The 27,764-nt window shown below is 55.6% G+C and overlaps 9 protein-coding genes across 9 annotated transcripts; 4 read left to right on the forward strand and 5 right to left on the reverse strand.

Annotated features, from left to right (window-relative positions):
- Positions 1–257: 257 nt before the first annotated feature.
- J4E93_001629 (uncharacterized protein) lies at positions 258–1,110 on the reverse strand (the record flags this gene model as incomplete). Its single annotated transcript, XM_049339579.1, has 2 exons — positions 258–982; positions 1,032–1,110. 2 exons carry the CDS (start codon positions 1,108–1,110, stop codon positions 258–260), a joined length of 804 nt encoding a protein of 267 aa, XP_049203536.1.
- A 267-nt stretch (positions 1,111–1,377) lies between these two features.
- Positions 1,378–2,578, forward strand: J4E93_001630 (uncharacterized protein; the record flags this gene model as incomplete). The annotated part of the gene is made up of 2 exons (XM_049339580.1): positions 1,378–1,562; positions 1,615–2,578. The coding sequence occupies 2 exons, from the start codon at positions 1,378–1,380 to the stop codon at positions 2,576–2,578; spliced, it is 1,149 nt and encodes a 382-aa protein (XP_049203537.1).
- Positions 2,579–3,024: 446 nt separating this feature from the next.
- J4E93_001631 (uncharacterized protein) lies at positions 3,025–4,333 on the forward strand (the record flags this gene model as incomplete). The annotated part of the gene is made up of 3 exons (XM_049339581.1): positions 3,025–3,431; positions 3,556–3,687; positions 3,757–4,333. The coding sequence occupies 3 exons, from the start codon at positions 3,025–3,027 to the stop codon at positions 4,331–4,333; spliced, it is 1,116 nt and encodes a 371-aa protein (XP_049203538.1).
- Positions 4,334–4,780: 447 nt separating this feature from the next.
- On the reverse strand, positions 4,781–5,378 carry SUI1_2 (Eukaryotic translation initiation factor eIF-1; the record flags this gene model as incomplete). Its single annotated transcript, XM_049339582.1, has 4 exons — positions 4,781–4,795; positions 4,851–5,077; positions 5,218–5,295; positions 5,351–5,378. 4 exons carry the CDS (start codon positions 5,376–5,378, stop codon positions 4,781–4,783), a joined length of 348 nt encoding a protein of 115 aa, XP_049203539.1.
- An 884-nt stretch (positions 5,379–6,262) lies between these two features.
- Positions 6,263–6,551, reverse strand: J4E93_001633 (uncharacterized protein; the record flags this gene model as incomplete). The annotated part of the gene is made up of 2 exons (XM_049339583.1): positions 6,263–6,417; positions 6,515–6,551. 2 exons carry the CDS (start codon positions 6,549–6,551, stop codon positions 6,263–6,265), a joined length of 192 nt encoding a protein of 63 aa, XP_049203540.1.
- Positions 6,552–6,990: 439 nt separating this feature from the next.
- Positions 6,991–11,854, forward strand: J4E93_001634 (uncharacterized protein; the record flags this gene model as incomplete). Its single annotated transcript, XM_049339584.1, has 4 exons — positions 6,991–7,003; positions 7,153–8,879; positions 8,929–9,227; positions 9,274–11,854. 4 exons carry the CDS (start codon positions 6,991–6,993, stop codon positions 11,852–11,854), a joined length of 4,620 nt encoding a protein of 1,539 aa, XP_049203541.1.
- Positions 11,855–12,678: 824 nt separating this feature from the next.
- On the reverse strand, positions 12,679–16,553 carry J4E93_001635 (uncharacterized protein; the record flags this gene model as incomplete). Its single annotated transcript, XM_049339585.1, has 6 exons — positions 12,679–13,175; positions 13,225–14,224; positions 14,272–14,886; positions 16,158–16,211; positions 16,263–16,323; positions 16,384–16,553. 6 exons carry the CDS (start codon positions 16,551–16,553, stop codon positions 12,679–12,681), a joined length of 2,397 nt encoding a protein of 798 aa, XP_049203542.1.
- A 740-nt stretch (positions 16,554–17,293) lies between these two features.
- On the forward strand, positions 17,294–20,723 carry TIF32 (eukaryotic translation initiation factor 3 subunit A; the record flags this gene model as incomplete). The annotated part of the gene is made up of 4 exons (XM_049339586.1): positions 17,294–17,331; positions 17,387–17,615; positions 17,667–20,038; positions 20,087–20,723. The coding sequence occupies 4 exons, from the start codon at positions 17,294–17,296 to the stop codon at positions 20,721–20,723; spliced, it is 3,276 nt and encodes a 1,091-aa protein (XP_049203543.1).
- Positions 20,724–22,331: 1,608 nt separating this feature from the next.
- J4E93_001637 (uncharacterized protein) lies at positions 22,332–26,300 on the reverse strand (the record flags this gene model as incomplete). The annotated part of the gene is made up of 4 exons (XM_049339587.1): positions 22,332–24,898; positions 24,944–25,162; positions 25,209–25,280; positions 25,325–26,300. 4 exons carry the CDS (start codon positions 26,298–26,300, stop codon positions 22,332–22,334), a joined length of 3,834 nt encoding a protein of 1,277 aa, XP_049203544.1.
- Between the last annotated feature and the right edge of the window lie 1,464 nt (positions 26,301–27,764).

Raw genomic sequence — 27,764 nt, forward strand, 5'->3', positions numbered from 1 at the left:
AGGCTGCGACGTCCAGGACGCGGTGTTTGCTGGAGGTCGTGGGAGGGAATGAACAACCGAGGCGGCGCGTAGCGCGTAGCGCGTACAACCTTGGAATACTTGTCGCGAAGTCATGCGCCCAAAAGACTGCGCCAATCACCACCCGATTTGTGTCTAGGTTACCAAGCCATCAATCTGCCGGCGATCTGGCGGTACAGACTTCATTTCACAACTTGAAACAAGATTTCGTAGTTTGGAATGGATGTGAATATCTACATCTATGTAGCTGTCTCCCGCGACGCATCGCCAAATCCAGAGTCTTTCCTTGCGACCTTCTTGAGATCGTTTGCACTTGACTGCAAACGCGGCACAGGAGCGCTGTTCAGAAATTCGTCCTCGTTTGTCGCATTTGTTGCCCAAATCTTACTAACGCTCAGATCGTAGGGCCCTGGTATGCGGTCTATCAAGGATATGCCCACCGTCCTCACCTTCTGCGTCAACATTTCCCTCTGTGGTTCTACGACCTGCCCATGGTTTGTCCGCACGAACTCGTTCCACCTGATTAGGATGGTCTCCCACTCGCCCGGTGTCTTGGAGTGCAGCAGGTGCTGGTGGATGTCTGTAGGAACAATCGACTCGGTCTGCACGTTGACAAAGTACTTGCGACCGTCCGACTTGAACTGGATTGCGAGGAAGTTGTACATGCTCACGTCCCACAGGGACTTGCCGAAGATGGTGGAGCCTCGATCAAGTGTCCTCCATCCGGCATAGCCTGTCCTTTGAATGTGTGGCTGGTTGTGTGGCAGTTGTGTGGATATGGTGCCATGGAAGCGGACGTGGGGGGGTTCGGTCGGGGTGGCAGGACGGTGGTCGAAGTTGACGGTGGAGAAGCCGCCGATGTCTTTGTCGCTCATGCGCTTGCATCGGTCCAGATCTTCAGCGTGGTCGAAGTGCATAAGCGGAAAGGGCTTGGACGGGGAGCGCAGGCCCTCGAGCTTGAGTGCTGCGCGTGTCAGTGGCGGCGCATGCACACAGGCAACGGCAGAGCTCACCGAAGTTGGAGAGGCGCTTGAACTCGTCCAGGCTCCGCTTGACGAAGCCAGGCGCGAGGCACGCCGATGTTGGTCGCATGGCTGCGTGAGTTGTGTGCACTTGCAGTCCATGGATGTGAATGACGCCGCGGTACTCTCGCCAGCCGCTAGCCGCTTTGGATGACCATTCCAAAAATCTGGGGACCGCTGCATGTGCAAACACATGCCGCCACCCTTCACTGCCCGGCGCGACGACTTCCCCTCATGACACCGTAGCAGCCGACGCCCCGAACCCCCGACCCTTGACTTTGCGTGCGCCTTCCTCAACCCACGCCGCCACCAATCGCCACGCGCCTTCTCTGCCTCGATGCCACTGCAAGAAGCCTCCAGACCTCGAGGCATTCGAGACGACACAACCCAGCCGCTGCAACCACTGCCCCCTTCGTCGCGAGAGCTGGGAGAAGTCACCCCTCCGAAACGGCCAGATGGGACACCGGTAGCCAAGCAAGATGTCAAGTCTGGAAAGTCGTGGGCGCATTTTGTCGCCGGCGGGTAAGACTACAGTTCACTCTGGACCACACCTTGAGGACTGACGTTGTCACAGCCTGGGCGGCATGGCCTCAGCAACCTTGACAGCCCCGCTCGATGTCCTCAAGACTCGGCTGCAATCCACCTTCTACCAGCAGCATCTTGCCGCAATGCGCACCGCCCGCGGCCTGCCCCCAATCGAGACCATGTCCTTCGGCCGCAGCTCTCTATTGCACATCCGAGAAACTGGAGAGATACTATGGCAGGTCCCAAAGGCAGAGGGGTGGCGAGCACTCTTCAAAGGACTGGGACCAAATCTCATCGGAGTAGTTCCCGCACGCGCAATCAACTTCTTTGCATACGGAAACGGCAAGCGTCTGATCAGCACACATTTCAACAATGGTCAAGAGGCAGCATGGGTACATCTGTGTAGTGCAGCAGCAGCTGGAATCGTGACTGGAACCGCTACGAATCCCATCTGGCTGGTCAAGACACGACTGCAACTGGACAAAAACACACACTCGAATGGCCGTGGGCGGCAATACAAGAACGCATTCGACTGCACCATGCAGACCATACGGAAGGAGGGTGTCCGGGGCTTATACCGCGGATTGACTGCAAGCTACCTGGGTGTCACCGAGAGCACATTACAATGGATGTTATACGAGCAAATGAAGCTGTCATTGGCACGGAGAGAAGAGCGCGTCATTGCTAGTGGCAGACCGCCAACTGTGTGGGACCAGACTGTAGCATGGACTGGCAAGCTGACTGCCGCTGGATCTGCCAAATTTGTCGCAGCGCTTATCACATATCCCCATGAGGTTGTGCGAACGCGCCTGCGGCAAGCACCAATGGAGGATGGCCGACAGAAGTATACTGGCCTCGTTCAGTGTTTTCGACTGATATGGAAGGAAGAGGGCATGGCAGCACTCTACGGCGGTCTGGTTCCTCACATGTTCCGTGTGGTACCTAGTGCCGCCATCATGTTTGGAACCTATGAAGGTGTGCTCAAATTCCTCGGAGAGAGCAGTAACATGTGATTGCCAACGCCGGTATAGAGGTATGAACATGTATAGAACGGATGCATACAAACGGCGTTATGAAAAGTTGGGATTTTGCGACGCATACACGGCGTCTTGTATCACCACTCTGCTCCTGCCGAGCATGTACTTGTATAATGTTAGAAAGGTGGAAGAATATATGACGACATGAGATTTGCGCATACAGACCGGAAGCCGGATTCCACCTGACCAGGTGTACTTCAACAATACTCCTGACCAGAAAAGCAACCGGTACTCTCTGCATTGGTCCTTGCGATTTGTAACTTGCTTGTGAGCGTGCAAGTTCAGCAGGGCACAGTGCGACCAATCGTACATGTACATCACTAGCGCGAACTTCCCGCCCGAACATTGATCGACTTTGACATATTAAGCATCCTCATCGCGAACGCCCAACGCTCGCCCCGAGCATAAGCCACCCGCCCACAATGTCCTCGCAAATACCACTCCGGAGCATACGGATACCGGCGCTGCAACGACAATGTCTCTTCCTCCGCCACCAAACCCTCCTGCGCGCCGCCCAACCCACCATAACCCAACCATCCTCCCACCGCGCCCTCTCCAGCACCCCGTCCCGCCCAGCAAAGCACAGGCGACTCGGACATGATAAAGCGCAATCCATAGCTGCAGCCCGATCACAGATTTCGCCCTCACCAAGTGTCAATTTTGAGCAAGCGCAAACCAATACAGATGCCATGGCGGAGGACATTGGTTTGCTGCAAAATACTATCGTGAGGGCGCCATTCTTGGACGTGTATAAACAATCGCCCGGCCTCGCAGGGGTTCTGAGATATTACTGGGAGATTGTCAAGCACAAGGCAACAGGCCTCTACTCGTAAGTTGGACTTTCTTCAGGGCGGGACCAGGCCTGGGTCATGAGGGGAGAAGTAGAAGAAGAACAAGGACAACACATTCGAGGTTGAAATTGAAAAGCGTACATGACTAACATGAACCCTTAGACGATACTACTACCGCGATTGCATCCAGAAGTCCGGCTGGACAAAATATCTACCCGTCGAACCCTTCAATAACACACAATACAAAGTCCTGGCCAAGAGATACTACCAGCACATCTACAGAAGCTTCGCCTCGTACGTCTCTCGATAATGTCCATATGACATACTTTGCAAACACACTAACTAACACGAACAAACCAACAGAGGCAACATAACGCCCCTCAAGCAAGTATGCCTACCACCCCTCGTAAAGAAACTCAAGCAACGAATCGCCGCCCGCGGCCAAATGACCCTGGAATGGAACCTGCACGAGTTCAAATCCGCGCGCGTAATGAGCCACCGCGCCTCGCCCTTAGGCGAGCAAACACCAGACACAGCGTACAGACAAGTCGTTGTACGCCTCGTATCCGTTCAATCCGTCGAACGGTCTACGCCGACATTACCCAAATTTTCCAAGTCTTCCATACGTGCTGCAGCTCGGCTACCCTGGGTCCCAGATGCCGCGCGCCAACGAGCGGAAAAGGCACGTCAACAGAGGCAAAAATCCGAGCATGTAGGGGAGATGGAGAAGCCGGTCGCTAAGAGCGACGAGCCGTTCATCGATAATGGGGTCAAGAAGACTGTAGTCGAGTATCTAGTGTTGCAGAAGAGGGTTATCAAGGGTACGGAGGAGGACTGGAAAGTCTGGGGCTTCACCGAGGCGTCCACGCCGAGTGTGCTTGCGAGAGAAGAGCTGTATTGGTCGCAGATGTTGAACGTACAGGCTGGTGGTGCTGTGTAGTGTTGGTAGCTGGGGGGATGAACACTTTGTAACCATATTTGTACATGTGATGGACATTATGAGGGCATGTAATTGTGCCCTAGAAACTTCAGACGTAGCCATGTATGACCTGAAAACTTAGCTCTGAAGCTGCAGATATGCGCTTTACTCTGAATCAGACATCACGTGGAGCATGCTACATGAAAAAAAGTGGACTTTGTAGATGAAGATAGTCATGTCATTTGAGCTCGTGCCAGTAGCAATAACGATAATCCAGGTACGCGCATTAATTCGGCGCCCAGCATTCCACTGCCGCATATGCTCGAATCAACCTCGTACTCCGCCCCTCTCTTCATGCTGGTGTAGAGGCGTATGACGCAAGCTTACAAAAAGCTGTGCCGCTTTAGCCGTGCCACAGATGAAGGAAGCTGGCATATTGAGGAGGCACAAGGTAGTAGTCATGGACGACTAGAAACCGTGGACCTGATTTCTGATTAGTCTAAGGCTCGGTGCTAAATCGTGCTGGGCTGTGACTCACCTTGATCGTCTTCGCATCAAGACCAAGTCCCTCCTTCTTGTCGGTCAAGAAGTCCTGGACGTCTTTGCGCTGATCGCCCTGGAGTTGGACGACTTCGCCCATCTCGGCGTCGCTCACAATGGTGCCATTGCAGGCAAACTTCTTTTTGATCACCTTGAGGATCTTCTTCTGGTCAAATTTCTTGGGGAGACCTTGGACAGTCGTCAAGGTCTTGCGGCCATTGCGCTCTAATGTTGTGTTAGCCTGATGCGGCTAAAGAATAGCGTATGGCAGATGCGGGCCGTCATGGGCAGGAGTGAGGTGTGCGAATGGGTTGGGTGCGTGGTGAGGACTTTGCATCAGTGGGCACGGGCGGTGAGGGACGTACGTTGGATACGAATATGAATGTAGTCCTGCTGAGTCTGCTTGACCTGGCCGGTATCTTCATCCGCTTCCGCGAACGGGTCTATGGATATCTTGTCAGTGGTTGCCTTGCATGCGCCTCGAGGGTCACGACTTACCGAAGGTCTTGAGGTTCTCGATGGACATACGACAGTCGGTGAGCGCGCGTGTAGGTGGGGGGTTGTTGGGTATGGATGCTCTGGGCAACAGGCGGCTGACTTGGTTGGGCTGGGAGTGGAGTTGGGGTGGTTTGGGGGTGGTGACAAGTCGGGAGGGTGCAAGTGAGAGTTCCAAGGTTTGTAGCGTCGAGCAGGCTGAGAGAAAGAGGTGGGGAATGCGGCGGGAGAGGAAGGCGAGCCCCGCCGTGGTCTGTGCGCGCCAAAAGGGTGATGCTTGCCGTTCAGGGCTGATCGGTACCGCATGCGAGCTGGAGGTGCGAATGAGACAAGACGAGGGTGGCATGGGACACATGGGGCGTGCAAGTGAGATAGGTATATTACGAGCTAGTTGACATGTATTGTCGCTTGCTCGGTGAGGACGTCGAATTATACTATTACACGGTACCGTTGCTACCTGAGTACCGGCTACGCGCCAACCTCTCCTACGGCGACCTACGACGGCGGCGCAGCAGCAAACGCCTCCGTGCCAGATGCTTGGCCCGGCCTGATAGGTGGTGGGGGGAGGAATATGGACGAGTAGGTCTGTGGTACAGCATCAACACGGGATCCGTCGGAGCCAGGGGCCGAAAACTTACAACGAGGAGCGACATGGCTGTGATTTGGTTAGCTGTGGGAGCACGTACAATAGGAGTCGGCACACACCAGACATGCCAACCTGGAAGTAGGCGGGCGTAGTCGACGTCTTCTTCTGCTCGGGGGTCTCAGCAAGCCACGACTGGATAGCGAATACTACAGCAACCCTGCATCGAGTCAATTGGGGAACGTGGCACAAGACGGGGAAGCCTACCAGCCGATCATCCTGTGCAGCACGCGTGATGTCAGTCATGGGTTTTGCACGCATCTAGGTGTCGCCTACTTGTTCCGCGTGAAGATCTGGGAGACGATATCAGCGGTGCAACATGGGATCGAGAGAGCAGCACTTACAGCAGCCATGGGCAGTGTGCTCGAGAGCGTGCTCGACATGTCGTTGTCATCCTTGCCCTTCTCTGGCTCGGCATAGGGCACGACTGCAGGAGGAGGTGCGTTAGACACGTGATCAATGGCGTTGGGATGGACGGATCGAGCCGTTGAACCCCTATGGGGGCGCGGTGCGGCATCACGTACTCAGGTCGGCGCGGCGCATGTCTTTTCTGGAGGCCATCGTGGAGCTGGCGGTCAGGTGTAGGGCAGGTGTAGGGCAGGTGTGTGGGCGGGTGGAGATGGGTGGTGGAGGATAGGGTGCAGCACTCGGACTGGGCGGCGTGAGCGGCGGCTGTCTGTCTTCCAAGGTTGCTGGGCCGGCATGGCGCTGGCCCCCGTCGTAGTGCGTCGTAGTGTGGATCCCTGCTCGCTCTATCGTATTACCGGGTGATCGACTCCGCTGTTCGCAATCCAAGATAACCTCAGACATCACGTCAACCGTCGCTCCCTCGACACGCCTCACTCCGCCCATCAGCCCCATCCAAGCCGCACCGCCGTCGCTCTTTTGCTGCCCGCCTGTGTTGCTCGCACATGCCGCCGCCCCAAGCACGCGGCTCCTGACCTCGCAGCCCTCGTCGCTCGCTCCCTTGGCCCACCCACTGCATGCGCCTGATACAACGATGAAGCCGCTGAGTGTGCGATGACTTCTCGACCTGGCCCGGGGATTCACGAATCTCTACAGAATCGTGGCAGCGCCCTGCCTCCTCGGTCCCAGGTGCAGCGCCGGCCCTCGAAGCCCGCCCACAACCTCCTTCACCCGGACTGCATCGATCCGGCCCTAGAGGACGACCGTCCGCCTGCTCACGCTGCCCTCCACGATGCCGCGAGGCTGCCCCCGCGAGGCCGCCCGCCGCTCTTCTACACCACCATCCCGACCCACGGCACCGACCTGCCCCTGCACTCCTTTCCCTACCAGCCGGCCGCCAACCTGCCCCAGCCCCCACGCCCGGGCTCCCTGCACCTGAGAGACGCTTCGCACCAGCGTCGCATACTGCCCGGCGGCACCGGAGTCAAAGATGCGCCCAAACCCGGTGGGCCCGAAGTCGTCGTTCCACCCGTCCATTTTCCCGGTGGGAAGGCTGCCGATCTGTTTCCATGGACCGGCAACAACCCCGAGGACAACCTGTCCGAGCCGCTAGTCAAGGCAGGCGTCAGCAACAAGCCCCAGATCATGAACGAGTCCAACACCGCACGCCCCTCGCTCATCAACAACCTCAAGAACAAGTCGGGCCTCAGCACCCTCTCGACCCTGTTCGTCGCCGTGCTGGAGAAGCGACAGCAGACAGGCCGCCTCCAAACTCCAAACACCTTCAAGCCCCCGCCGCGATTGACCCTGCGAGACTCGACCCGCGAGCAGTGGCTGCACGACTTGGCCAACCCAACCATTGGCCTTCGCCGCCTCAGCCGCACCATACCCCACGGCCTCACTGGCAAAGTGCTGCTGGAACAATGTCTGAACAAGAACATTCCTCTGCCGAGAGCCCTGTGGCTGGCCAAGTGCGTGGGTATCAACGAGTTGCGTGCGCACAAAAGAAAGGGCCAGGCCGGTACCGTGACATGGGGCAGAGGCTGGACCAGTTCTGTCGAGCAATTCATAGACGGCGTCATCAGCAGCATTGGCCAGGGTGATTGGAAACCCCGCATCACCTACGCCCTCCAGCTTGCGACCCATCTCTACAAAGAGCACCTGCTCGACGACGACCACTTTCTCGATTGGATAGTCAATGGCCTCGACACCTGTCCCTCAGAACGCCTATTTATCTGGTTGCTGGTCGTTTCCATATCACACTATTGGACCGCTGTAACCTGCTGTCGACGCCGCGGCAAGCGTCTCGCCGAGTCATTGCTCACCCAGCTCGACAAGATCTATCGACTTGAGGATCTGCGACCTTATATCGCCGTTTTGCAATACCTTGAAAACACCGTTATACGCTTGCTCGCCACACGACCTGCTTGCCTGCTGCTTCCGACTGCGTGGGCCAGATATTGTCCCCTCTTGCGGAACCTCGCTGAGAGGAAAAATCATGCACATGTCATGCAAGCGATCCGGAGGCTCGAGCTGAGGAACACTAGGCTCCTGCGATCGCCAAAGAAAATTACTTCGGCCTCACAGACACCCGCTGGCCGCGTCTATCGGGTACTGGATTCGGTAGACTACAGCAAGCCAGTGCGTATTGAGGACTTGTCCTGTGACTGTATGGAGATAATCGCCGACGCTCCACGCTTGATCGGTGTTCTCCTCCAGTGGGCATGTACTTGTTACCGAGCAGGAGCACACAGGATCTATCTGGCGACGCGATTACTCCGTAGATGGAACCATCTTGGTGCGGACGTGTATGACGGCATAGTTTCGCACCTCCGTGACATGACGTGGGTTGCTACTGGCGATTCAGATATACTTTTCAAAATCGTTGCTGAACTGGTCCGTTCAAAGACTTTCGCTACTGGGCGCTATCTCCAGTGGCTTATTGCGACGGGGTCTACAGGTCACAATACAGATCTGTCTTCAGTAAGTCATACTTCACGAGTTCAATCTGTTGGTTCTAACTATTCGATAGCCGCAGTCCTGGCCGCTGCGTTTGATCACCGAGATACCCCTCAGTGGGCTACCGGACCAAATCCGTACATTGCGGAGCACACTCCTCCGTGGAACCTTGCACTCCGCCGAATTGGAACAACGAGCTCTTGGCTACGCTGAGCACATGATATCTCAAACCTTACCTACCTTGTTTGGCATCTACAGCACCACAGCTAAGCTGAACGACGAAGAGCTAGATAAGCTCAGTTCGACGATCAAACTGGAACTGGGTATTTGGCTACGTCGACACGTCGCTCAGTATGCCGAGGTTAGCGCGCAGTAAGTATTGTCGTAAATTAACCATGGCTGCGCTTACATTACACAGCATACCCACAAAGGACTCCTCAGTCGAAGAAACCGCCGCGGTCTCCCTTCTAACGCCCTGGGACTTCCACACTGTAAGATCGTACCTTGAGCGATTCGGAGACCTTGCTATCCTTGCGGACATTGTCGGCGTCGCAACTACATCCTTGGATTCCAGTGTTCTTGCCTCTGCTGCGGACACGATCAATTACCACACCAGAGCCTTTCGTGCAATAGGTGCCTTTGACCCACTGTTTGCTAGAATTGCGACAAGATATGCCGCCATACGAACTATCCGACTCCCGGATCGCGAATTACTGCTTAGTCTTGCCAGTCTAGCTCGTACAGCACAAGCTGATGGCCAACTCCCTCAGCTCCTCAACTATGATTTGAGCCAACTGAACCAAAGAAACTCACTTGTAGCCTGTTCACCAGCCTCCGACAATATGGGTGAGGTCATGCAAACAGGATCGTCCTCCGATGACGAAATTGAACGCATACTTTCGAGCGGTACCAGCATGGATCAACAGATGATGGGTCGAGTACTGAGGAAGATCGTCAGCAACCTAGAGGAACATCTAGCCAAGGGCTCTTTCCACTTGAACAACCACCATGCATGGTTCCATCGGCTGCGCTGCTTCGATGAGCCGACCTTCGACATGGTCGTGAATGAATGGCTGGTTTTGAGCTTAATGGCTCAAAGGACTGACACCCTGCGAGTAGCCTTGCCTACACTTGTTGGTTCAGGCTGTATTCCTTTGGCGTCCTTCCTTGATTCCCTCAGAACTTGCATCGCAAAATTCAAGACCAATCCTTCTGAAGGTGGCCTCCAAACTGCTCTCAAAGGCATGATGATTACTCTGCCGTCTGACGCTCTAGTTCAGTCTTGTTCGCCGCAAGATGCATATCGATACCGCTTGGAGCAGCGAAAGCTTTGCTTGGAAACTGAAGGCCGCTTTACGCAATGTGTTAGTGAGGTGATTAGGCTTGCTTCAGCCATTACTTCTCAGAGGGCTCAGGAACAACTCTCAGAGTTCCTACGCAGTAAGCCCATGCTGCATGTTCTGAAAAATCGCATTGCTGGCGATCCAGGATGCTTGTCAAAGTTGAATAAGGATGCTTCGAGTCATTTGCTCAAGCCGTCGTTGGACAGCCTACTTGACCCCAAAGGCCACTTACGGCTGCCCGACAAGAGCCCTGAACAGCAGGTACTTGCAGTCTTTGCACTTACTAGCGAGTTGTCCTTACCAATCTGCCAAGCGGCTATCGAGCAGCTGTTCTCATCTAGTGCAGCCGCGCTGGGAGGCACCGGTGAGGTACTTTCTGCTTCTCTTTTGAGTGCCATCAAGAAAGCAGTGGAAGAGGATCAACCTTCAGGACTAGGGCTACTTGCGAGCTTGGACGTTGCTCTCACCGACCAGATACGACAGCACGCTGAACGCGAGATCTTGAATGCCTCTAGCTTCTTGTGTATGACATCCACCGTCAAAGCAGATGAACCAGAGAAGGTCTCGCCCGCAGTGGTACAGAAATATCTCACAGTTATCGATCTGACTTCCAATAAGCGTGCGGCATCCACGGAACAGATTGCGCTTCTCCACGCCTTGGTCGAGAGGTTTAAAGGCATAAGTCAAGCTCTTGAAGACAACAGACTCTCTGTTCCAGAGTTGTATGCTTGGTTGAACGCCCTACTTCGTCTGGTAGTATATCATGCACCGGACATGTTGGCTGAGGCTACACATCCACATCAGACCGCTTTGATGAGTGCCATGGCTGCCTTGCTCATGCATCCATCTTTGGAACTATATCCTACGATTACCGAACATGTCTTTGATGTCACGGTATTCTTGTCCGATTACATAACGGATGACGTTCGGTTCCACGTTACTCGATTGGAAGGAGCAAGGCTTGCAAGCGATGCGCGTTGTGTCTTCATTCTGGGAGTAACAGCTCCCGTCGACGGTTGGCTTGTCCTGGCCAAACCCGTTAACACCCCTCTGGTCCAGGCGTCGTCGCAACCACCGACACCAACACCCCTTCAGAATCAGCCATCACCGTACCAGAGCCCGCATGTACCTGCTAGTGGCTCTGCAACACCGCAACAACGCTATTTCCTACAACAACAGCAACAGCAACAGCAACAGCAACAGCAACAGCAACAACAACAACAGCAGCAAAGACAGCAGCAAATGCAAGCGGCACAACAAGCACAACAGATACGTGCGCAGCAGCAGTATCACCAGCATCCGCAGAACAAGATGCTGCCCGCACAACTCCAACGAACCCCGTCAGGCCAGGCCTCGCCCTCTCCACTGCAGCAAATGTCGCAAATACAACAGATGCAGCAAATGCAACAGCGCGCCATGCAGCCATCGCCCGTCTACTCGCAGCGTCCTACTCCTGCAGCGGGTCAGGGCCAATCTAGTAGCCAGGGCCAGATGAGCGCGCAGGCGCCGGGCAAGCTGCAGATAAGGCAAGACCGGGAGATACGCCACTATGCTTTTGTACAGCCTAGGTGGGAGATTCTAGCCGAATCTTCTGGCAACCCGAATGGAAATGAGACTGCAATCAACTTGAGTCTCTTTGGCGCGCGAAAGGTGTAAGTACATAAGCATCATGCTACTTTTATTCTATATTCATGTCCCTTAATGGGCCAGGACACCTTCGTTTCCTTCATCTCCTTTTCTCACTTTCGCTTTTTGTCTCTTACGTTGTTGGACTTTACGCTACTTTCACCTTTCTGTTCTAGAGCATGAAGCGAGGCGTTTTCCCGGGCTACTGCTATGATCTGCTCATGACATTGCATTACACCGGAGTTTCTTGCGGGACGGTTTTCATCTGCATAAAGTGTTAAGGGACTACATAGGGTATTATTTGGCCTTTTGCATAGCTGTGGCAGCCATACAGCAGGGCGTTGAGGTTGGAAAGACTTGAAGCATTGATGTTTTTTTCTTCTTGCATGGTACACAACACATACTGATTGGGTTCAAATATTTGATACATCTGATTGTACCAATACATGATGCTTTCACGTAAATTAGTATGCTAACAATCCTATCTGCTTTTAAACAAACATTTGCATGCCATAACAAAAACACACAAGGTATGGATCTTGGGTATTAACAAGTGAACAAGTCACAAACGCAGTCTTGTCCAGACTAGACGTTCTCCCTTGAGTTCAAAGCGAATCCGATAACCACCAAATCTATGTAGCATGTGTGGTAAGGTGGTTCAAGGGCCCTGTCTCGACTGTTGCTGGACACAGTCAAGACAGCATGGCAACGCCGAACCAACGTTGCTTTGTGGCGACCACGTCGTTTCTGATGCAGCGCAGAAAGCAGGATGCGTACGTAGCGTGCGGACGTTGCCAGATGCTCAGCCGAACAATATCAGGTAGTTGGATAACTCATATCATCACCGTGCATCGTCAAGTCTCGTTCTCAGTGTTCGGGCTGGAAGAGGGTTCAGCTTTGAGCTGGGCTGCTGCCTCGGGAGTCAAAACATCTGATCCTTTCCTCTTCAGCGTAGCGAGCTCTTTCCTCAGTGCATCCATCTCTTGGTCCTTTCGGATGATCAAGTCGTCCCGCTCCGATACCTCCTGTTTCAGCTGCTTGATGTATTCGATGGCGCTTTCAACCTTTGCTGCTTTGGAATTGTTGGAGTTTTGGGCGTTCGTCTCGGGGCTTTTGGCGTCTGGAATAGCACCAAGCTGTGGTGAGGGGAGAAGAGCCTGCATTTCTTGGAGGGCCATATTTATGCGATTCCGGCGGCCCTGCTCGGCGATCTTGTGAGATGTGCGTTTTGAAGTGAGGTTAGTGGAAAGTGATGTGGGGTAGACGACTCCGGGGACGGTAGTGCCATCAAGTATGTTCTGGTAGTTTGATTTGGATGCTAGGAGAAGGGCGTGGGTGTTGTCGGTTACCCCTGCTGCAAGTTAGATTTGACCACAAGTCAGATACTAAGGGGTACTTACCACTTCCGCCGTCAGGTAGTAAGGGTTTTATGCTTGGTGAGATCTTGGGCCTCAGAGCAGGGCTGACAAGACTCGAGCTAACGCTGTTTCTCTTCTTGGGATTGCGCGCCAGTTTTGGGTCTTTCTTGCCATTGGTTATGGAGAAGGCTGGACTTGTCGGGGTAGACATGGCGTCCAGCATCGGACTAGGTCTGGCTGACATGGAGGCGCCTGGCGTGCTCAGAGGATTCAACTTGGGTGTCTTCCGCGCAGACATACGAGACGTGTCACCATCCCCATTCCGGATTGCTGTATCGATCCTGGATAGCCCTGGTCGGTCTAGTGATGCTTCTGGTAGGGTGAGATCTTCCAGCATTGGTGGTACTTCTTGGGAGCCACTGACATCGGGCGAGGGTTGTATCCGCATGAGAGATGCAGGAGTGGCCGGAGTGCCGTTCTGGCTGCTGCGCTGGGCCATCATGGCAGGGGAAGCCGTTGAAGAAGTAGGCTTCGGCGGCGGTCGCATCTCCGACAGCATAGGCTCAGGAGATATAGAATCGGTTTCTGAGCTTTCACGAGTCCTTGGGACATCCAGACCGTTGGTAGACGGGCGTGTCAATCGCGCATCCTGCATGAGTTCGGTCACCTCCTTGGGTGGAATGAGGGAGGACACGGTTGCTTTCCGCCTGTTAGGCTTAACAATAGGAGACTGGCGTATGCGGCCATTGCCGTTTGTGCGCGGCGCAGTCCTTTTGTTGGTACTCCGTAGACTCCTGCGTCCTTGTTCCTGTGGCACCAGGGCAGGTTCTCCCAGCATATCCATATCCACATCGATGGGCGAGTGGCCTGTCGAGCTCCCGGATGTTGTGTGCTGGGACTGGTGGTGCGCATGCTGTTGGCTCTGGGCATTCAAGGCAGGAGATGTGAGAGGGCTGAAGTAGGCCCCGGGCATTGTGAAGTCGGGAATCTGGAAGCGCGCATCGTGGGGCGTCACTGCAGGCGAAACTAGTGGGGTAAATGTCTATATGGGTCAGTGGGATTCTGTGGTAGTGTCCGAGTGCAACATACCGCATCGTCCTTGCGCATATGGTATCTCTGGTCGAACAGCGACTGGTGGTGGTCTGATTGTTGGAGATAGCGATGGGGGTCGCCATGCATCTCTATGCTGTTTGGCGTGGGCGGAACACCCTGGTGTGGGCGGTAGATGTGGTCCTGGGCCTGGGTGAAAGACGGGGTGCCAGCCTGGCTGTACTGGGCCATGCCATAGTCGAAGAAAGAGCTGGCTGGCTGGGACAAGCCATGGCCAGGCAGATTCTGGGCCTGCTGTCTGGCGTTGGGGCCATGTTGGTGGTCGTGGGGAAGTTGCGGGGGAAACTGGCCCTGGAGATGGTGGACATTGAGCGACTCGGTCAGATCGGCGAGTTGGTTCCCAGTAGAGGCGGGTCCTTGGTGATTGTAGCCATCAATGTTGAAGTGCAGGTCAAGGTTGTCGAAGTCGATGAATTCAGCGCCGGCAAAGTCTTCAGCGGGCGGGTCCATCTGGAAGTGCTCGGCAGCACTCCACGACTGCGCAGTCGAGCTGTTCATATCGTCGGCGCGGGACCCTGGGCGGAGGGGAGAGAAAATTGGCGTTGCGAAGATGGGCGGGTGGGGCAGCGCGGGATTGGGACCGGGTTGCTGCGTCTGCTTCGCATGTGCGTCGGCTCAGATTCGCGTTTGGCGAGGGTGCAGCGGGCTGCGACTCTGGCGGCGCTCTCTCCAGCGGATACTGAAGAGAGTGTCGTCGGGGTCAGGACGAGGCACTGCACGAGAAGAGGCCGGGTGGTAGGCCCCCACGGTGATTTGATAAGACTGGGGGCAGTTCGCCCGCGTACGTCGAATGCAGCGCGGGTTATAGCCCACTGCGGCTTGCAAAACCTGGCCTCGCGTCCTCAGCCTATTATCAGGTGGCGTGCCAGCACCCGGCGACTAGCCCACATGACGTTCAGCCTTCACCCGCTCCTCGAGTTGGGTGCATGGTCTTGACCAGAGGCTCACAGATGACTTGACTCGCGCGCGTGGGATGCATACTACACAAACAAGAGAACAGCGGCTGCGCAATGCCCTCGTCATTCACTTGATCCGACTGCTGGGCCGCGGTTCAGGGTCTGCGAAGCTGAGCGATGCATTACAAGACTAGTCGGCCAATAGTGCGGTCCCGCACTCCACCGGGGGAGGCATAGGCGAGGACAGCTGCCCTTTGCATTCGTTCCTTGATGACTTGCGTCCCATGCCCGTGCATACAAAGTACTGTACTTGGCTTGGACATGGCGGCGCCAGCCAGCTGGTCGAGCGAACGGCAGACTCGGGCTGCCTCGTCCTGCAGCTGCACGTGAAGGCGTCTGGTTGGGCGAAGCCATGTTTGTTTTACGGCAGGCTGATTGGGCTGTAGCGCGACTGACTACGGTTGTTTGCCGGTGGAGCGCGCCATGTCGATGCGCCTTGTTAATCTCGTTTGCCCTAGCATGTAGCCACCTACCCCTTCCAGCAAGTTCCCGCCTGTCCAGATGGCCTCGTTCCTACGGCGACATGTCGAGGCTATGGCAAGCACTTGTCACGCGTGGCAATGTCAAAGACGACGACACTGAATTATGAGAGTGCTTTTGTCTCGTGATTGTAGAACCTAAAAAGCCGCCGTGACCGACCAAAAGAAAATGCAGAAATCCCCGCTGCGCTGCAAACATCAACTGCAGCGAGCTCCGCATCCGAGTAATTTACACATTGCTGAAAAGTACATGGCCCGTCTGGTGGCCTCGCTCCCAGGACGACTGCGCGAGACTGGGCCACTCCGGGTCCTTGGGTATTAATCAACTTCCTCCTAAAGGGTAAAAGAAAACAGGCTCTGCCGTAAAAGGGCCCCGCAGAACGCCGGTAAAGGACATGACCACCTGCATCTTCTTCGTCGTTTACATTACGATGCAGCAGCCGTTGCTCTGTTGTGGCGCGTAGGGGTCGTCGCGCTTGTCAATCTGCGCATACGTTAGGAAAGTGAGCGGGGCAGCTTGCGCGCGAGTACTGACCGTTCCCCATCGTGACGGGACCATCCAGTCCTTTGGTTCTTTATCCGTGAATGCAATGAGACTATAGGTGCCTGTTAGCCGTCTTGTTCGTCGAGGCACGGCGACTTGGTCCTAAACCTACTCTAACGCGGCTTCCGATACGGGTATCCTGCGGCGCTCGAGGTCCTCGCGCAGGCGCTGGTTGAGTTCGGTCAGACGTCGCAGCTTGAGCTCGGCCATGCTCTGCTTCTTGCTCTTGCCGTCGCCGCCCGTCCGTATCTCGTAGGGTGCTTGAGCCATCATGACGGGCATGGTGCGCGTGTGAGTATTATGGGGGTGCGAGGGGCGTTGGGGTTGATGGTATTATGGGGGTGCGTCGTGGTGCGACGTGACTTGTGCGTGTCGGGCGTGCGGCGTGGATAGGGTGAGCTGGGTGAAGGGAGAGTAAGGAGCGAAGGACGGCCAGCCGGGTGAGCCTGCCGCCGAGTATCAGCGCGAGAGCAAGGCTGCTGCGAGGGCGTTGACGACGAGTTGCTGAGATGGGCGACAGGTGAAGCACGGGAACCAGGAGAGGTGGTTGGAAGATGAGGGCCCTCCCCTTGATGGGTCTGTTCGTCGGGCCCCAACGCTTGCGGTATAGCGCCATATTGGGTTTAACGAGCGCTTTGTCCTCGCCCGCCGCCGCAGCCAATCTCTCGCCATCGTGTCGTCGACGCAAGAGGAATCCCGTGACTCAAGGTGCGCGTTCCATGGGACAGAGTGACTGCCTGCGACCGCATCATAGCCGTGATTCACTCAGACACCCAAGCGCGCCTCCGACGTCTTGCAGCCGCGTGCATCTGCGGGGAGTCGGGCGCGAACCGACCGGCGCCTGGGAATACCTCGCCCGCTCGCTTACTAAGGCCTACCACAACCATTTTGCAGGCCTGACTCCGTCGCCGTGTGAGACCCGCCCACCCATATCTCAACCCCAAGCCTTTCGCTGCGTCGCCTGCCTGCTATAAAGCCCATCCGACTCGTGCAGTTGGATCCGCGACCTCAACTTGCCCAGCATGGCGCCTCCACCGCACTCCAAGCCGGAGAACACACTGTGCGCCCCGCCTCGAACAAGCCCTCTAGGCCGCACCACCACTGACACGCTCCAGGAAACGTGCCCAAGAACTCATCGGAGTCGAGCAGCAACAGGCTGCCCTCCAGCTACTCCACGAACATGTCACCTCGAAGCGCACCCGCAACAGCCCCATTGCCTCGCTCGAGCCTGTCATGATCCTCTTTGTCGAGCTCTGTGTCGACCTGCGCAAGGGCAAGCTGGCCAAAGACGGTCTCTACCAGTACAAGAACACCGCCCAGAACACCAACGTTGGCACCATCGAGGTAGGACACCCGACCCAGAAATTACCGTCGCCTGGCACTAACCCGCCATAGACTGTCTTCAAGCGCTTCATCGAACTCGCCGAGCAAAAGGTTACCGAGGCCCAGGCCAAGGCAGACGAGGTTCAGTCCTCGCTCGAACCCTCTGACGACAAGAATGTCGACGATCTAGAGGCCACCGAGACTCCCGAGTCGATCCTCCTCTCCACCGTCTCCGGAGAGCAATCGCGCGACCGCACCGACCGTGCCATTGTAACACCATGGCTCAAGTTCCTGTGGGAGACCTACCGAACCGTTCTGGACATCTTCAAAAACAACGCCCGTCTCGAGCTCATGTACCAGTCGACCGCCCACCAGGCCTTCCAGTTCTGCTCCAAGTACGCCCGCAAGACCGAGTTCCGTCGTCTCTGTGAGCTGCTCCGCAACCATTTGCAGAATGCCGCCAAGTTCTCCTCCCAGATGCACGCCATCAACCTGTCTGATCCGGACACCCTACAGCGCCACCTAGACACCCGTTTCCAGCAGCTGAACGTAGCCGTTGAGCTTGAGCTGTGGCAGGAGGCTTTCCGCAGCGTCGAGGACATCCACACACTGCTCAGCTTGAGCAAGCGCCCAGCCAAGAACATCATGATGGCCAACTACTTCGAGAAGCTCACCCGCATCTTCTTGGTCAGCGAGAACTACCTTTTCCACGCTGCCGCTTACAGCCGATACTACAACCTCCTTCGCCAGTCCGCTGCGGCTGTTGCATCTGGCCAGAGCCCCAAGAAGGACAATCCTGCTGTAACGGAAGCCGACATGACCAAGGCTGCTTCATTTGTCCTCCTCTCTGCTCTCGCTATCCCTGTCATCAGCACTTCCCGCTCCCGCGGTGCTCTCGTTGATGTTGACGAGGCGAGGAAGAACAAGAACTCGCGCCTCACCAACTTACTCGGCATGTCTCAGGCTCCCACCCGTGCTATTCTCTTCAAGGACGCTCTCAGCAAAGGTCTGCTCAAGCGCGCCCGCCCTGAAATTCGCGATCTTTACAACATCCTCGAGGTCGATTTTCATCCCCTCTCCATTTGCAAGAAAATCTCCCCAATTTTGTCGCAGATTGGTGCTGATGAGGGTATGGAGAAGTACGTCGGCCCGCTCCAGCAGGTCATCCTTACCCGCCTGTTCCAGCAACTGTCCCAAGTCTACGACTCCGTTGAGATCAAGTTCGTGCTTGGCCTCGCCCAGTTCCCCGAGCCATTCCACGTCAGCGCTGGTACCATTGAGAAGTTCATCATGAACGGATGCAAGAAGGGTGACCTTGCCATCCGCACCGACCATGCCACTGGTGTGCTCACCTTCGATTCTGATGTCTTCTCCTCTGCTAAGGCTATGCACCCCGGTTCAGGTGCTGGATCAGCCGAAACTGAGTCTCGCTCTGTACAGCGTCTGCAAAGCACCCCAGCTGAGATTGTCCGATCTCAGCTCACTCGTCTCGCTAAATCACTCTTTGTCACTTGCCAATATGTCGATCCTTCGTTCAACTCGGAACGGCAACGCAACAAGGAAGCCGCTCTTGCACGAGCCAAGGAAGGCGCCGAGAAGGAGCACCAAGAGATACTCACCCGCCGCGACATCATCTCCCAAAAGAAGGAGGCTGCGCTCAAGGCTCAACAGGCCAAGGAGAATGAAGAGCAGACCAAGAGGCTTATTCGCCAACAGCAGATCAAGGATGAGGAAGCTCGACGCCTGGCCGAAGAGCAGAAGCAACGTGCTGAACAGCGCATCAAGGCTGAACAGAAGCGCATCCAACGTGAGGAGATGGAGAAGCAAATCAAAGAGCTCAAAGCGACTACCAAGGTCGACATCGAGCTTCCTGAAGATCTTGATGATCTCGATTCCCAGAGAATCCGCTTCTTGAAGCTTCAAGCTCTCGAGAGGGAGAAGAGCCAGCTCGGCGAGCAACTCCGTATTGCCGGCAAGCGTATCGATCATTTGGAGCGAGCCTACCGCAAGGAAGAGATTAAGCATCTCAAGACTGACTACGAGAAGCAGCAGGAAGAAGATCTTGCAGCATACGAGAAGGCCAAGGCTGAGGAACTGAAGGAGTCAGAAGAGAGGCACAAGGCGGACGTCGAACTCAAGCATCGTCTGTCAAGGCTGGTTTCCCCATACCAGACCTTCGTCAAGACCGTCAAGGAACAACGCAAGGCTGAATTCGAGAAGCGACAGAAGATTGCACAAAAGGAGCTCGAGAGCAAGAAGGCCGCACGTGTCAAGGAGGTCAAGGAGCGTATCGCTAGGGAGAAGAAGGAACGCGAGGAGGCCGAACGTCGCCAGCGAGAGGAGGAAGAGCGCGAGCGGGAGGAAGCCGAGGCCAAGGCCAAAGCTGACGAGGAGAAGCGTGCGAGATTGGCAGAGATCAAGGCACAGAGGGAGGAAGAGCGAGCGTCAGTAGTACCCTTGGATCTCCGCAACCATACACTAACAATTTGCAGTGCCGCTATGGAGCAAGCCCGTCTTCAAGCTCAGCGCGAGGAAGAGGCCATGGCCAAGCGGAAAGCTGGTGCCGGTGCCGCCCGTGCTGTTCCGGACCGAACCTTCTCTCGTGAGCCAGCTGCGGAGTCTTCTTCGGCTTCTGGCCCACCAAAGATTGCCCTTCCTGGCGGCAAGCCCAGCTGGCGAGAGCGTGAGGCCATGAAAGCGGCGGGACAAGCTCCTCCCCCTGCCAGCTCATCTCCAGCACCCGCACCGGCAGCTGCTTCACCAACTCCTGAGACCGAAGCCCCCAAGAGGGGCGGGTACGTCCCACCGGCACTCCGCCAAGGAGGCGCTCCTGGAGGTGGATGGCGCGAGCGTGAGGCTAGCGGCAGCGGTCGCGCGCCTCCTGCCCGTGCCGAGCGTCCTGAGCGCACCGAGTCTCCTGTTACTGGTGGCCGATTTGAGGCTGCTCGCGGAGACCGATGGGGCTCGGACAGGAAGGCATTGCCTGCCAACGCCGGCGGCTATGTCGCCCCTGGTGCCCGCAGCAGTGCACCAGCTCGTGAAGGTGACGGCGAGCGTGAGTCTAGGCCTCCTGCGCAAGCACCGGCGGGTGGCAAGTACGTCCCTCGTCATTTGAGGGACAGGCAGTAGAGTACGACAGTAAAAGCAAGGCGTTCGTTTTCTTTCTACACTTCCTACGATTGACGACATGATCAGCGGCGGGTATAGGAAGGACATGATGGCGTAGGTGGGTTTGCGCTTCCTCTTAGAGCTGGGCGGTAAGGAACGTGCGCCTACGGTATGTAGTCTTCTTGATAAATGCAGTTTCCGATTGTTCAAGAGTTTGAGTCCGCGTCTTACTTGTTCATGATATGTGTGTTAAATGGTTGTGCCCTCAGCAAGATATGTCCCTATTCGAGGGGTGCCGTACCTCTAGACATTGGCTTGAATCCCGCGTATCAACCTCAGCAATGGCACTAGTCATCCACGTGTGTCCATTTGCAATCATCTCTACCCGGCATTGATCGATTCAGTCTCAAGAACGTCCCTACACACAAGAAAGACGGGCACCATATTTACGCCATCCACAGAAAATAACACACACTTCCCCAATCTGCAAAAGCTCCTCGATCGCGGAAGGTCACATGACTTTATTCGAAATCGATGTATTCGATATCTGTACTTGCTTCTGCCAAAGAGCGGCAGAACATTCCGTCGAGGATGTGTAACGACATGGACTGAGGAAGCTAGAAGTGAATACAAAGTAGTGAACAAAGCCAATGCCTGTTTCTACAGTTAGCGCCCGCCGAGATGTGAATTCAGATGTATATATACTGTTATCACTATGAGGACTGAGAACATCATGACTCTCGCAGGCAACGCACAGAAACAGTTGGCATATTTGGGGCGGGGCGAAGATGCAGAACTAGTCAATCACCGACCTCCTTATATGCCGCAAGTCAACATACAAGCCACCTTACTCTCTATAATATTCCTCATCCATCGCCGCACGACGCAACACTAATTACATGACTGCAAGATTTGGCTTTGTATATTTATCATTTCGCTACCTCATTTCAGAGAGCCCCATCCTCGTACAAGCCAAGCCGATAGAGTCAAATCCGCTCATCTTTTATCTATACATAACTCAATACCTTCCAATATCCATTTGCTTAACCAGTAATAAACATCGCAAACGAGCCAGCCGATAGTTCGAGTTCCGCACAACCTGGCGATCCAAGAGGAGACAGAGAAGAGGGGAACAAAACAACGCTTTGGTGGCGTACCGAGATATTCCGTTTGAACCGAGAACACCGCCGCGCCGCTGATGGAATAAAGAAAACAGGTGCAAAGGAAAAAGAACTCCAAGGTGATGCGATAACATGCACGTGTCGCGCGTAGCAAGAACAATAACGCCGAGCAAATGGGAAGAAACACAGACCGCTGAGCGCGAGCGCGTAGTTCGCGCCGCTGAGTATGACAGGAAAGTCAATGACATGTTCTCGATCAGCAAGATGACTGACGGGTGTTTCCTTCTTTTTTCTTTTTGTTCCTATGGCATCTCGCCTTCTGCATCCCGTGGTGGCTTCGTAAAGCTTGGCCTGCCCTGCCAAACCCACAATCTGGCGTACAAGCGGATCCTGCGTTGCTCGATGTTCAAGCACGATTTTGTGATGTATTCGGCTATCCAAAAGTAGACGGGGACTAGCCATCGGATAGCAATCTGTGTAATTCCGCGTGAATGGCAAATACAAACATCTAGCCACCCTTGCGATCCGCAGCATTGACGGGTAGTGGCTCTCCCGATGCCTTCTGATCCGACGCCCTTGGCTTTTTGTTCTTCCCTTTCTTACGGGGTTGCTGTTGTTGCCAAGAGTTGGGACTGTTCCCCGCTGCGTTCGACTTGTTCGTCCTCTCATTGCTTGACGTGCTCTTCTGTTGCTGCCCGTTGCGGTTCTCCTTAGTATTACCATTTGGTGTACCTGTGAGCGATGCACGTCGATGTTGCTGATTGTTTGACTTCGCCTGCGACTTGTGACCGCTATTGCCGTTGACAAGCTTACTCAAATCAGACGACCTATTGGCCGTAGGGGAAGGCGTACGCGTCTCAAATACGGGAGACAGCAATGGCATCGTTGCAGATTTGATCTCTTGAGGGTGTGCTCGCTGCACGTTTGAAGTTTCCAGGGGAGGCAGACCGTTAGTGTAAGTCGAAGTTCCCCACTGATGGGGAACGGTGCGAGTTGGTGAGATGTCATCGCTACGGTCGCTTTGATGGCCATTTGTGGTCTCGTAATTTACCCAACCTTCACTGAACGTCGGAAATGATTGCTGGCCTTCGCCAGGCACTTGTGTCAAGCCATTTGTTTCCATCTGTGGGTTGCCGTTCATAGAGCCATTGACAATGGGAGGACCCATGTTTTGCACTGCTTTCTGTCTCTCCATCTCCTGGAGAACCAGTTGCTGACGTGCTTGGAGTTGCTGGATCTGATGTATGGCCTGGTCATTCGCGTAGAGCCCAAGTGGAGCTTGAGATGGCATCTCCGGTGGTACAATTTCGACCGTGTCACTCCTGTGACGAGGCTGGCTTGGAAATGAGCCATTGACGATGACTGGACCGATGTCGACAGGTGGACGGACGGAGTCGATACGTGATTTCCGCAGCTCAGGGGTGGCCACATCATTCGGCTGACTCACGCCAGTAGAGTAGCTTCGCATATGTCCGAGCGGAGAAGGAGACCGTGTCACTCGACGTAACGCAGTGTTCAGGAGCGGCTGCGTGATCTCTGGCGATACGCGTCGGCGACGCTGGGCCAATTCGCTGAATGACGGAATCAATGGGACAGAGTACTCTTGTCGAGGGCGTACCTGTGGCTCAACATAATAGCCAACATATTCCTTGGGCGAACTGGTGTCAGATGATGGAATCGACTCCGGTTGTGATAGATTTGGCTTTGTGGGCATGTCCGACGTGATCTGCGGCCTCAAGGGATCTTGCGAAGATCGTGCAATTGGATAGCCAGCAAAGCTTGCAGGATCGACGAGTTGGGGTACGGGTGGATATCCCACAATAACAGGCTGTTGTCCCGCACTGCGAGGAGGCTGCGAATGCGAGCGAAGGGAACTTGTTTCGCTCGCATTCGAAGCGCGATGCACTCCTCGGTGTACACCAGGTATGCTGTTGCTCAAAGATGGGGAAGAAGGATTGGTTCGAGACCCATCTTGGGAGCCAGTGGGATCCGATTGGGGAGCAGTGAAAAAGCCAGGATAATGGTATAGGAAACCCTGGGGAAGAGCGCTTGGCGGTATCCCACGCTCAGCCAAACGAGGACTTTGTCGACCGTTCACATAGGGCGACTTTTGCGGCGATCCATTTGTGCTGTTGGACGCTCTGCCCTGCGCTTGTGCTTGGGCAACGGCGTGAGCGTGCATCTGCGCGGCTCGCACTTGATGTGCTTGCTGAGCGTGTTGCTGAGCAGCAAGCTGAGCACGTAGAGAGTTCGACTGCATTTCCAACATCTGGTACTGTTGATACAGCTGGTCATGTAGCTGGTCGTGAATTCCTCTGGGGAAGCTGAAGTATTCTGGACCAGCGCTCGCTGGAATAGGTGGGCTATGCAAAAAGGGTGGTCGACCCTGACCGTAGTTGGAGCTGCCGGAAGATCGCCTACTCCCTCCATGCTGGCCTTTTAGGTTGAAGCCGCCTCGGCCACCTCTCGAATTCGGGCCACCTCGTCCGTTCCGGTTCGGCACGCTGGAGGTGATGATGGCTTTCTGGGACTGCGGCTTCTTAAAGATCGCGTTAGACTTCTCCTCTGGCGGATACTCGAATTGCTCGCAAGCTTTGTCGAGCTGCTGGCCATCTGCAAGGAGGTCGAAAGCGCGGCGGAGCTCCAGGTGTATGCCGCGCCATGCATAATCGTCCGCGGAGTTTCCAAGGTTTCGATCGGTATTGAAAGGCTCCTCTACACAAAGGCGGTTGACACCTTCCTTCTGGCCACCGCCAGGATGCCACCCCTTCTCCTCTCTCGGTATCCGTTTGCCTTGACGTACTGATATCGTTTCTTTCTCATAGTCAATTTCGTGACCATAGAGACGGAAGAAATGGAATAGCAACTGGCCCAAGCTTTCCTTGTTGCTATCTCCGTAGCCTCTTAATCTGTCGACGTCGTCGGCGAAACTCGATAATGAAGGCTGGCCAGTTGTCTCGTCTAGCGCTCGATCGGGAAGGTCATGCAGGGTGGGGAGGACCGGCGGATCCCGGGTCTGGAGGAAATTGATGATCAAGCATATCCATGTATACGAGCTGATTGTGCCACCAATGCCTAGCAATGTTAGTTTAGCAGGGGACGGGTATGCGACAAACTGACCAGCATCGTTGAGAATCCGGCGCTTTGTCCAGTGCTTGATTATCATAGCGAGCGGCCGAACACGATCGTCGAGCTGGATGTAGGTCTTGATCATGCGTGTATTCTCGATTGCGGCGACGTTATTCACGTTGATGTCACAGGAGATTTGCAGCTCGGGGTCCCAGACTTTTACAATCCGCACTTTGGCTGCTGGTATGCATACCACACGTTCCATGCCGTCTAGGGAGATTAGTCTGAGTCAAGCTGGATCATGGTGGCAACCTACGTTTGTCCAATGCCTCAGCCAGCGGGTGCATTTCTTCGAGCCTTTTCATGGGCGTTTGAATGCAAATGTCGACTTTCCATGTTAGTGCGGACCTTTTGATGCGAGTTGGAACATACCATCGCTTTCAGAAGTCCACAACATGTTGCCAGAGGAGCCAAACACGTGGACCATGATCTTGGTGCCTGGGAACTCGGTTTCGAGTATGCCCTGCATCTTCTTTATGAAGCGTTCTCGGATATGGGTGTCTTCCTGTTTCGGCTCTAACCGGTCGTATAGCTCTCGCATATCTCCGCTCAACTTGTCATCCTCGTGGGGATCCAGACTCTTCTTGGGCTCCTCTTTGGTTCTTTCGAGAATCTCGTCTGATTGGTAGGGCATGCGTCTCCGGCCCAGCATACCGACGTTGGTCTCGAATCTGCACTTGAATGGGCGGGCGGGTCTCAGCGTGGGCATGGTGCCGTTTGCTTCGGACGAGACGGAGCGTGGCGAATGGCTGCCCAGTCCGCCGTTTGGTGACGGAGAGCGTGAGCGCGTTGTGTATTTGCGGGCGACCTGCAGAGGCGTCGAGGGAACGGAGTTGGAGTGCTGCGAGACGATGGACGGGCGCTGGGCGCGCGTCTGGGCGCCCGCCTCTTCCCGTTTGCTGGACATATTTGGCAGACGGTTTGATGTCATCGTGGGCGCGCTGGTGGGCACGCTACGCTGTGTACCCTTATTCCCATCTGTGGTATTGGTGTGCGCCTGGGCCGTCTTGACGGGAGGCTTCTTGGAGAGGGTGCGGCCTGAGTCCCGCTGGGGCGGCGGGCTCAGCGAGTGGGGAGACACAATTACGGCGGGGAAGGGCGTGTGCGAGGCGGATGGATGCACTTCGTCGATACGCGCGAGCTGCAGGAAGGGGTGCAGCAGCAGCTGGGGCGGCACGTGGGCGTAGTCGGAGTGCGGGTGCAGTGGGTGAGGAGGGAGCGGTAGGGGTGAGTAGGCGGGGGGAGAGAGGGCCGCCGACGAGGGTTTGGTCCGGCGAGGGTCGGAATGAATGAGCTGGGGATGTTGAAGGTAGAGATATTGTGGGTTGTTGTGGCGGCGGTCGCTCATAAACTTTAGTGGGTGCTCACTGGCTATGGCAATGGCGGTGCTCGGGGAGGGGCTGCGGCCGCTCGAGGGCTGGGGCTGCGGTGGGGAACAGAGAGAGATGCTTCCAGAGCAAGTGAAGGCAGCGGGCTGGAGCGAAGGAGGCCACGGTGAGGGCGTAGTCGGAATTCGGCGTCGTGAGAGGGTGGTGCGTGAACCCCTGCCGTGAGAGCCTTGTCCGCACTCGTCGCTGCGAAGGTGCTAAGGGATCCGGCGTCGACTGTGGTTCCGCCGGTCAGCGCTAAACAATGGCGGGATGCAGACGCAGACGGGAATCGAGGCACTGCAGACGGCGGGCGGAGCGGTGCAGAGGACGAGGTCGACAGTCTGTGAGGTTATGTGCAGTGCAGCGGCATGCATGGGCATGGGCATGGGCATTTGGGCCACACCTAGGTCCTAACGAGGGATGAACGCACAGGGCTGCCTCTAATGCGCTTTGGGACGTGTGACGGCGACAGGGGCGCCTTCTCCATGGACCATAGAACACGCCATGTAATCTATCCTCTGCTGCTTCATGGCGGGGGGCTGCCCGATGTCTTTCTGCCAGCTTGGTCCTCCAGGGCTGGCTCGTCTACACCACCACCACCACCATCACCACCGCGTCGGTGGCCTTCTCCGCGCCCAGAGCACAGAACAAGGGAAAAAGGGAAAAAGCACAATCCACGCCACACCGTCAGCCGTCATCAGCCCTGGCCGTGCTGACCGTGCGGAGACGGTAGTGTTCAACGGGCCACTCCGCCGTGCTTCTACGCTACATGGCAGCTTCCTGTAGAGCTACGGGACTCGGCCAGCAGTTGGCGAACTCCTGTTAAGCTGCAGCATAGGCGTCTCCTGTCTCGTGCAGGCCGTGTCATAGGACATGACGCCTACTCGTGAGATTGTAGGGGCTAGTTGCATCGCAGTCAGACCGCCCGCTATGTCCTCTGCCTCGGACATTGTTCACCAACCCTGTGTCACCGTGTATTATTTCTGGACTCGTCCCATCTGCATCTGACCGGTATATCACCACTGGAGCAGACGCAGGGACAGCACCAACGGCGGCATTTCGTAATGACCAACTTGGAAGGTACCCGCCCCTCCGGTCCCAAGTATAGCCACCCGCCAGAGTCTTGATGTCAGAAGACGGACATTCTCGCGTTTGATGGACTTGTTTCGACGCGGCAAATTGGGGCTCAAAAATGGGCACGCAACTGGCTACGGGCGGACTCTGTTTCAGATGCCGACTTTCGGCTCATCACGTGACGGTCGTGCCCATCAAATCCACGGCTACGGCAGGCGCAAGGGCAAGGGGTCTTTTGGCTATGGCAGGCGCGTTGCACCGATGGGGAAGCGACTATGTCATTCCCTCCAGCCGAGGCATCTCCGCATGAGGCTTGCACACGCGCATCAACGATGGCATTTCTCCTCCCACGACCATCTGTATTGTTC

Source organism: Alternaria ventricosa (genome assembly GCF_023758065.1).
Source record: "Alternaria ventricosa strain BMP 2768 chromosome Unknown scaffold_2, whole genome shotgun sequence".
Classification (NCBI taxonomy): domain Eukaryota; kingdom Fungi; phylum Ascomycota; class Dothideomycetes; order Pleosporales; family Pleosporaceae; genus Alternaria; species Alternaria ventricosa.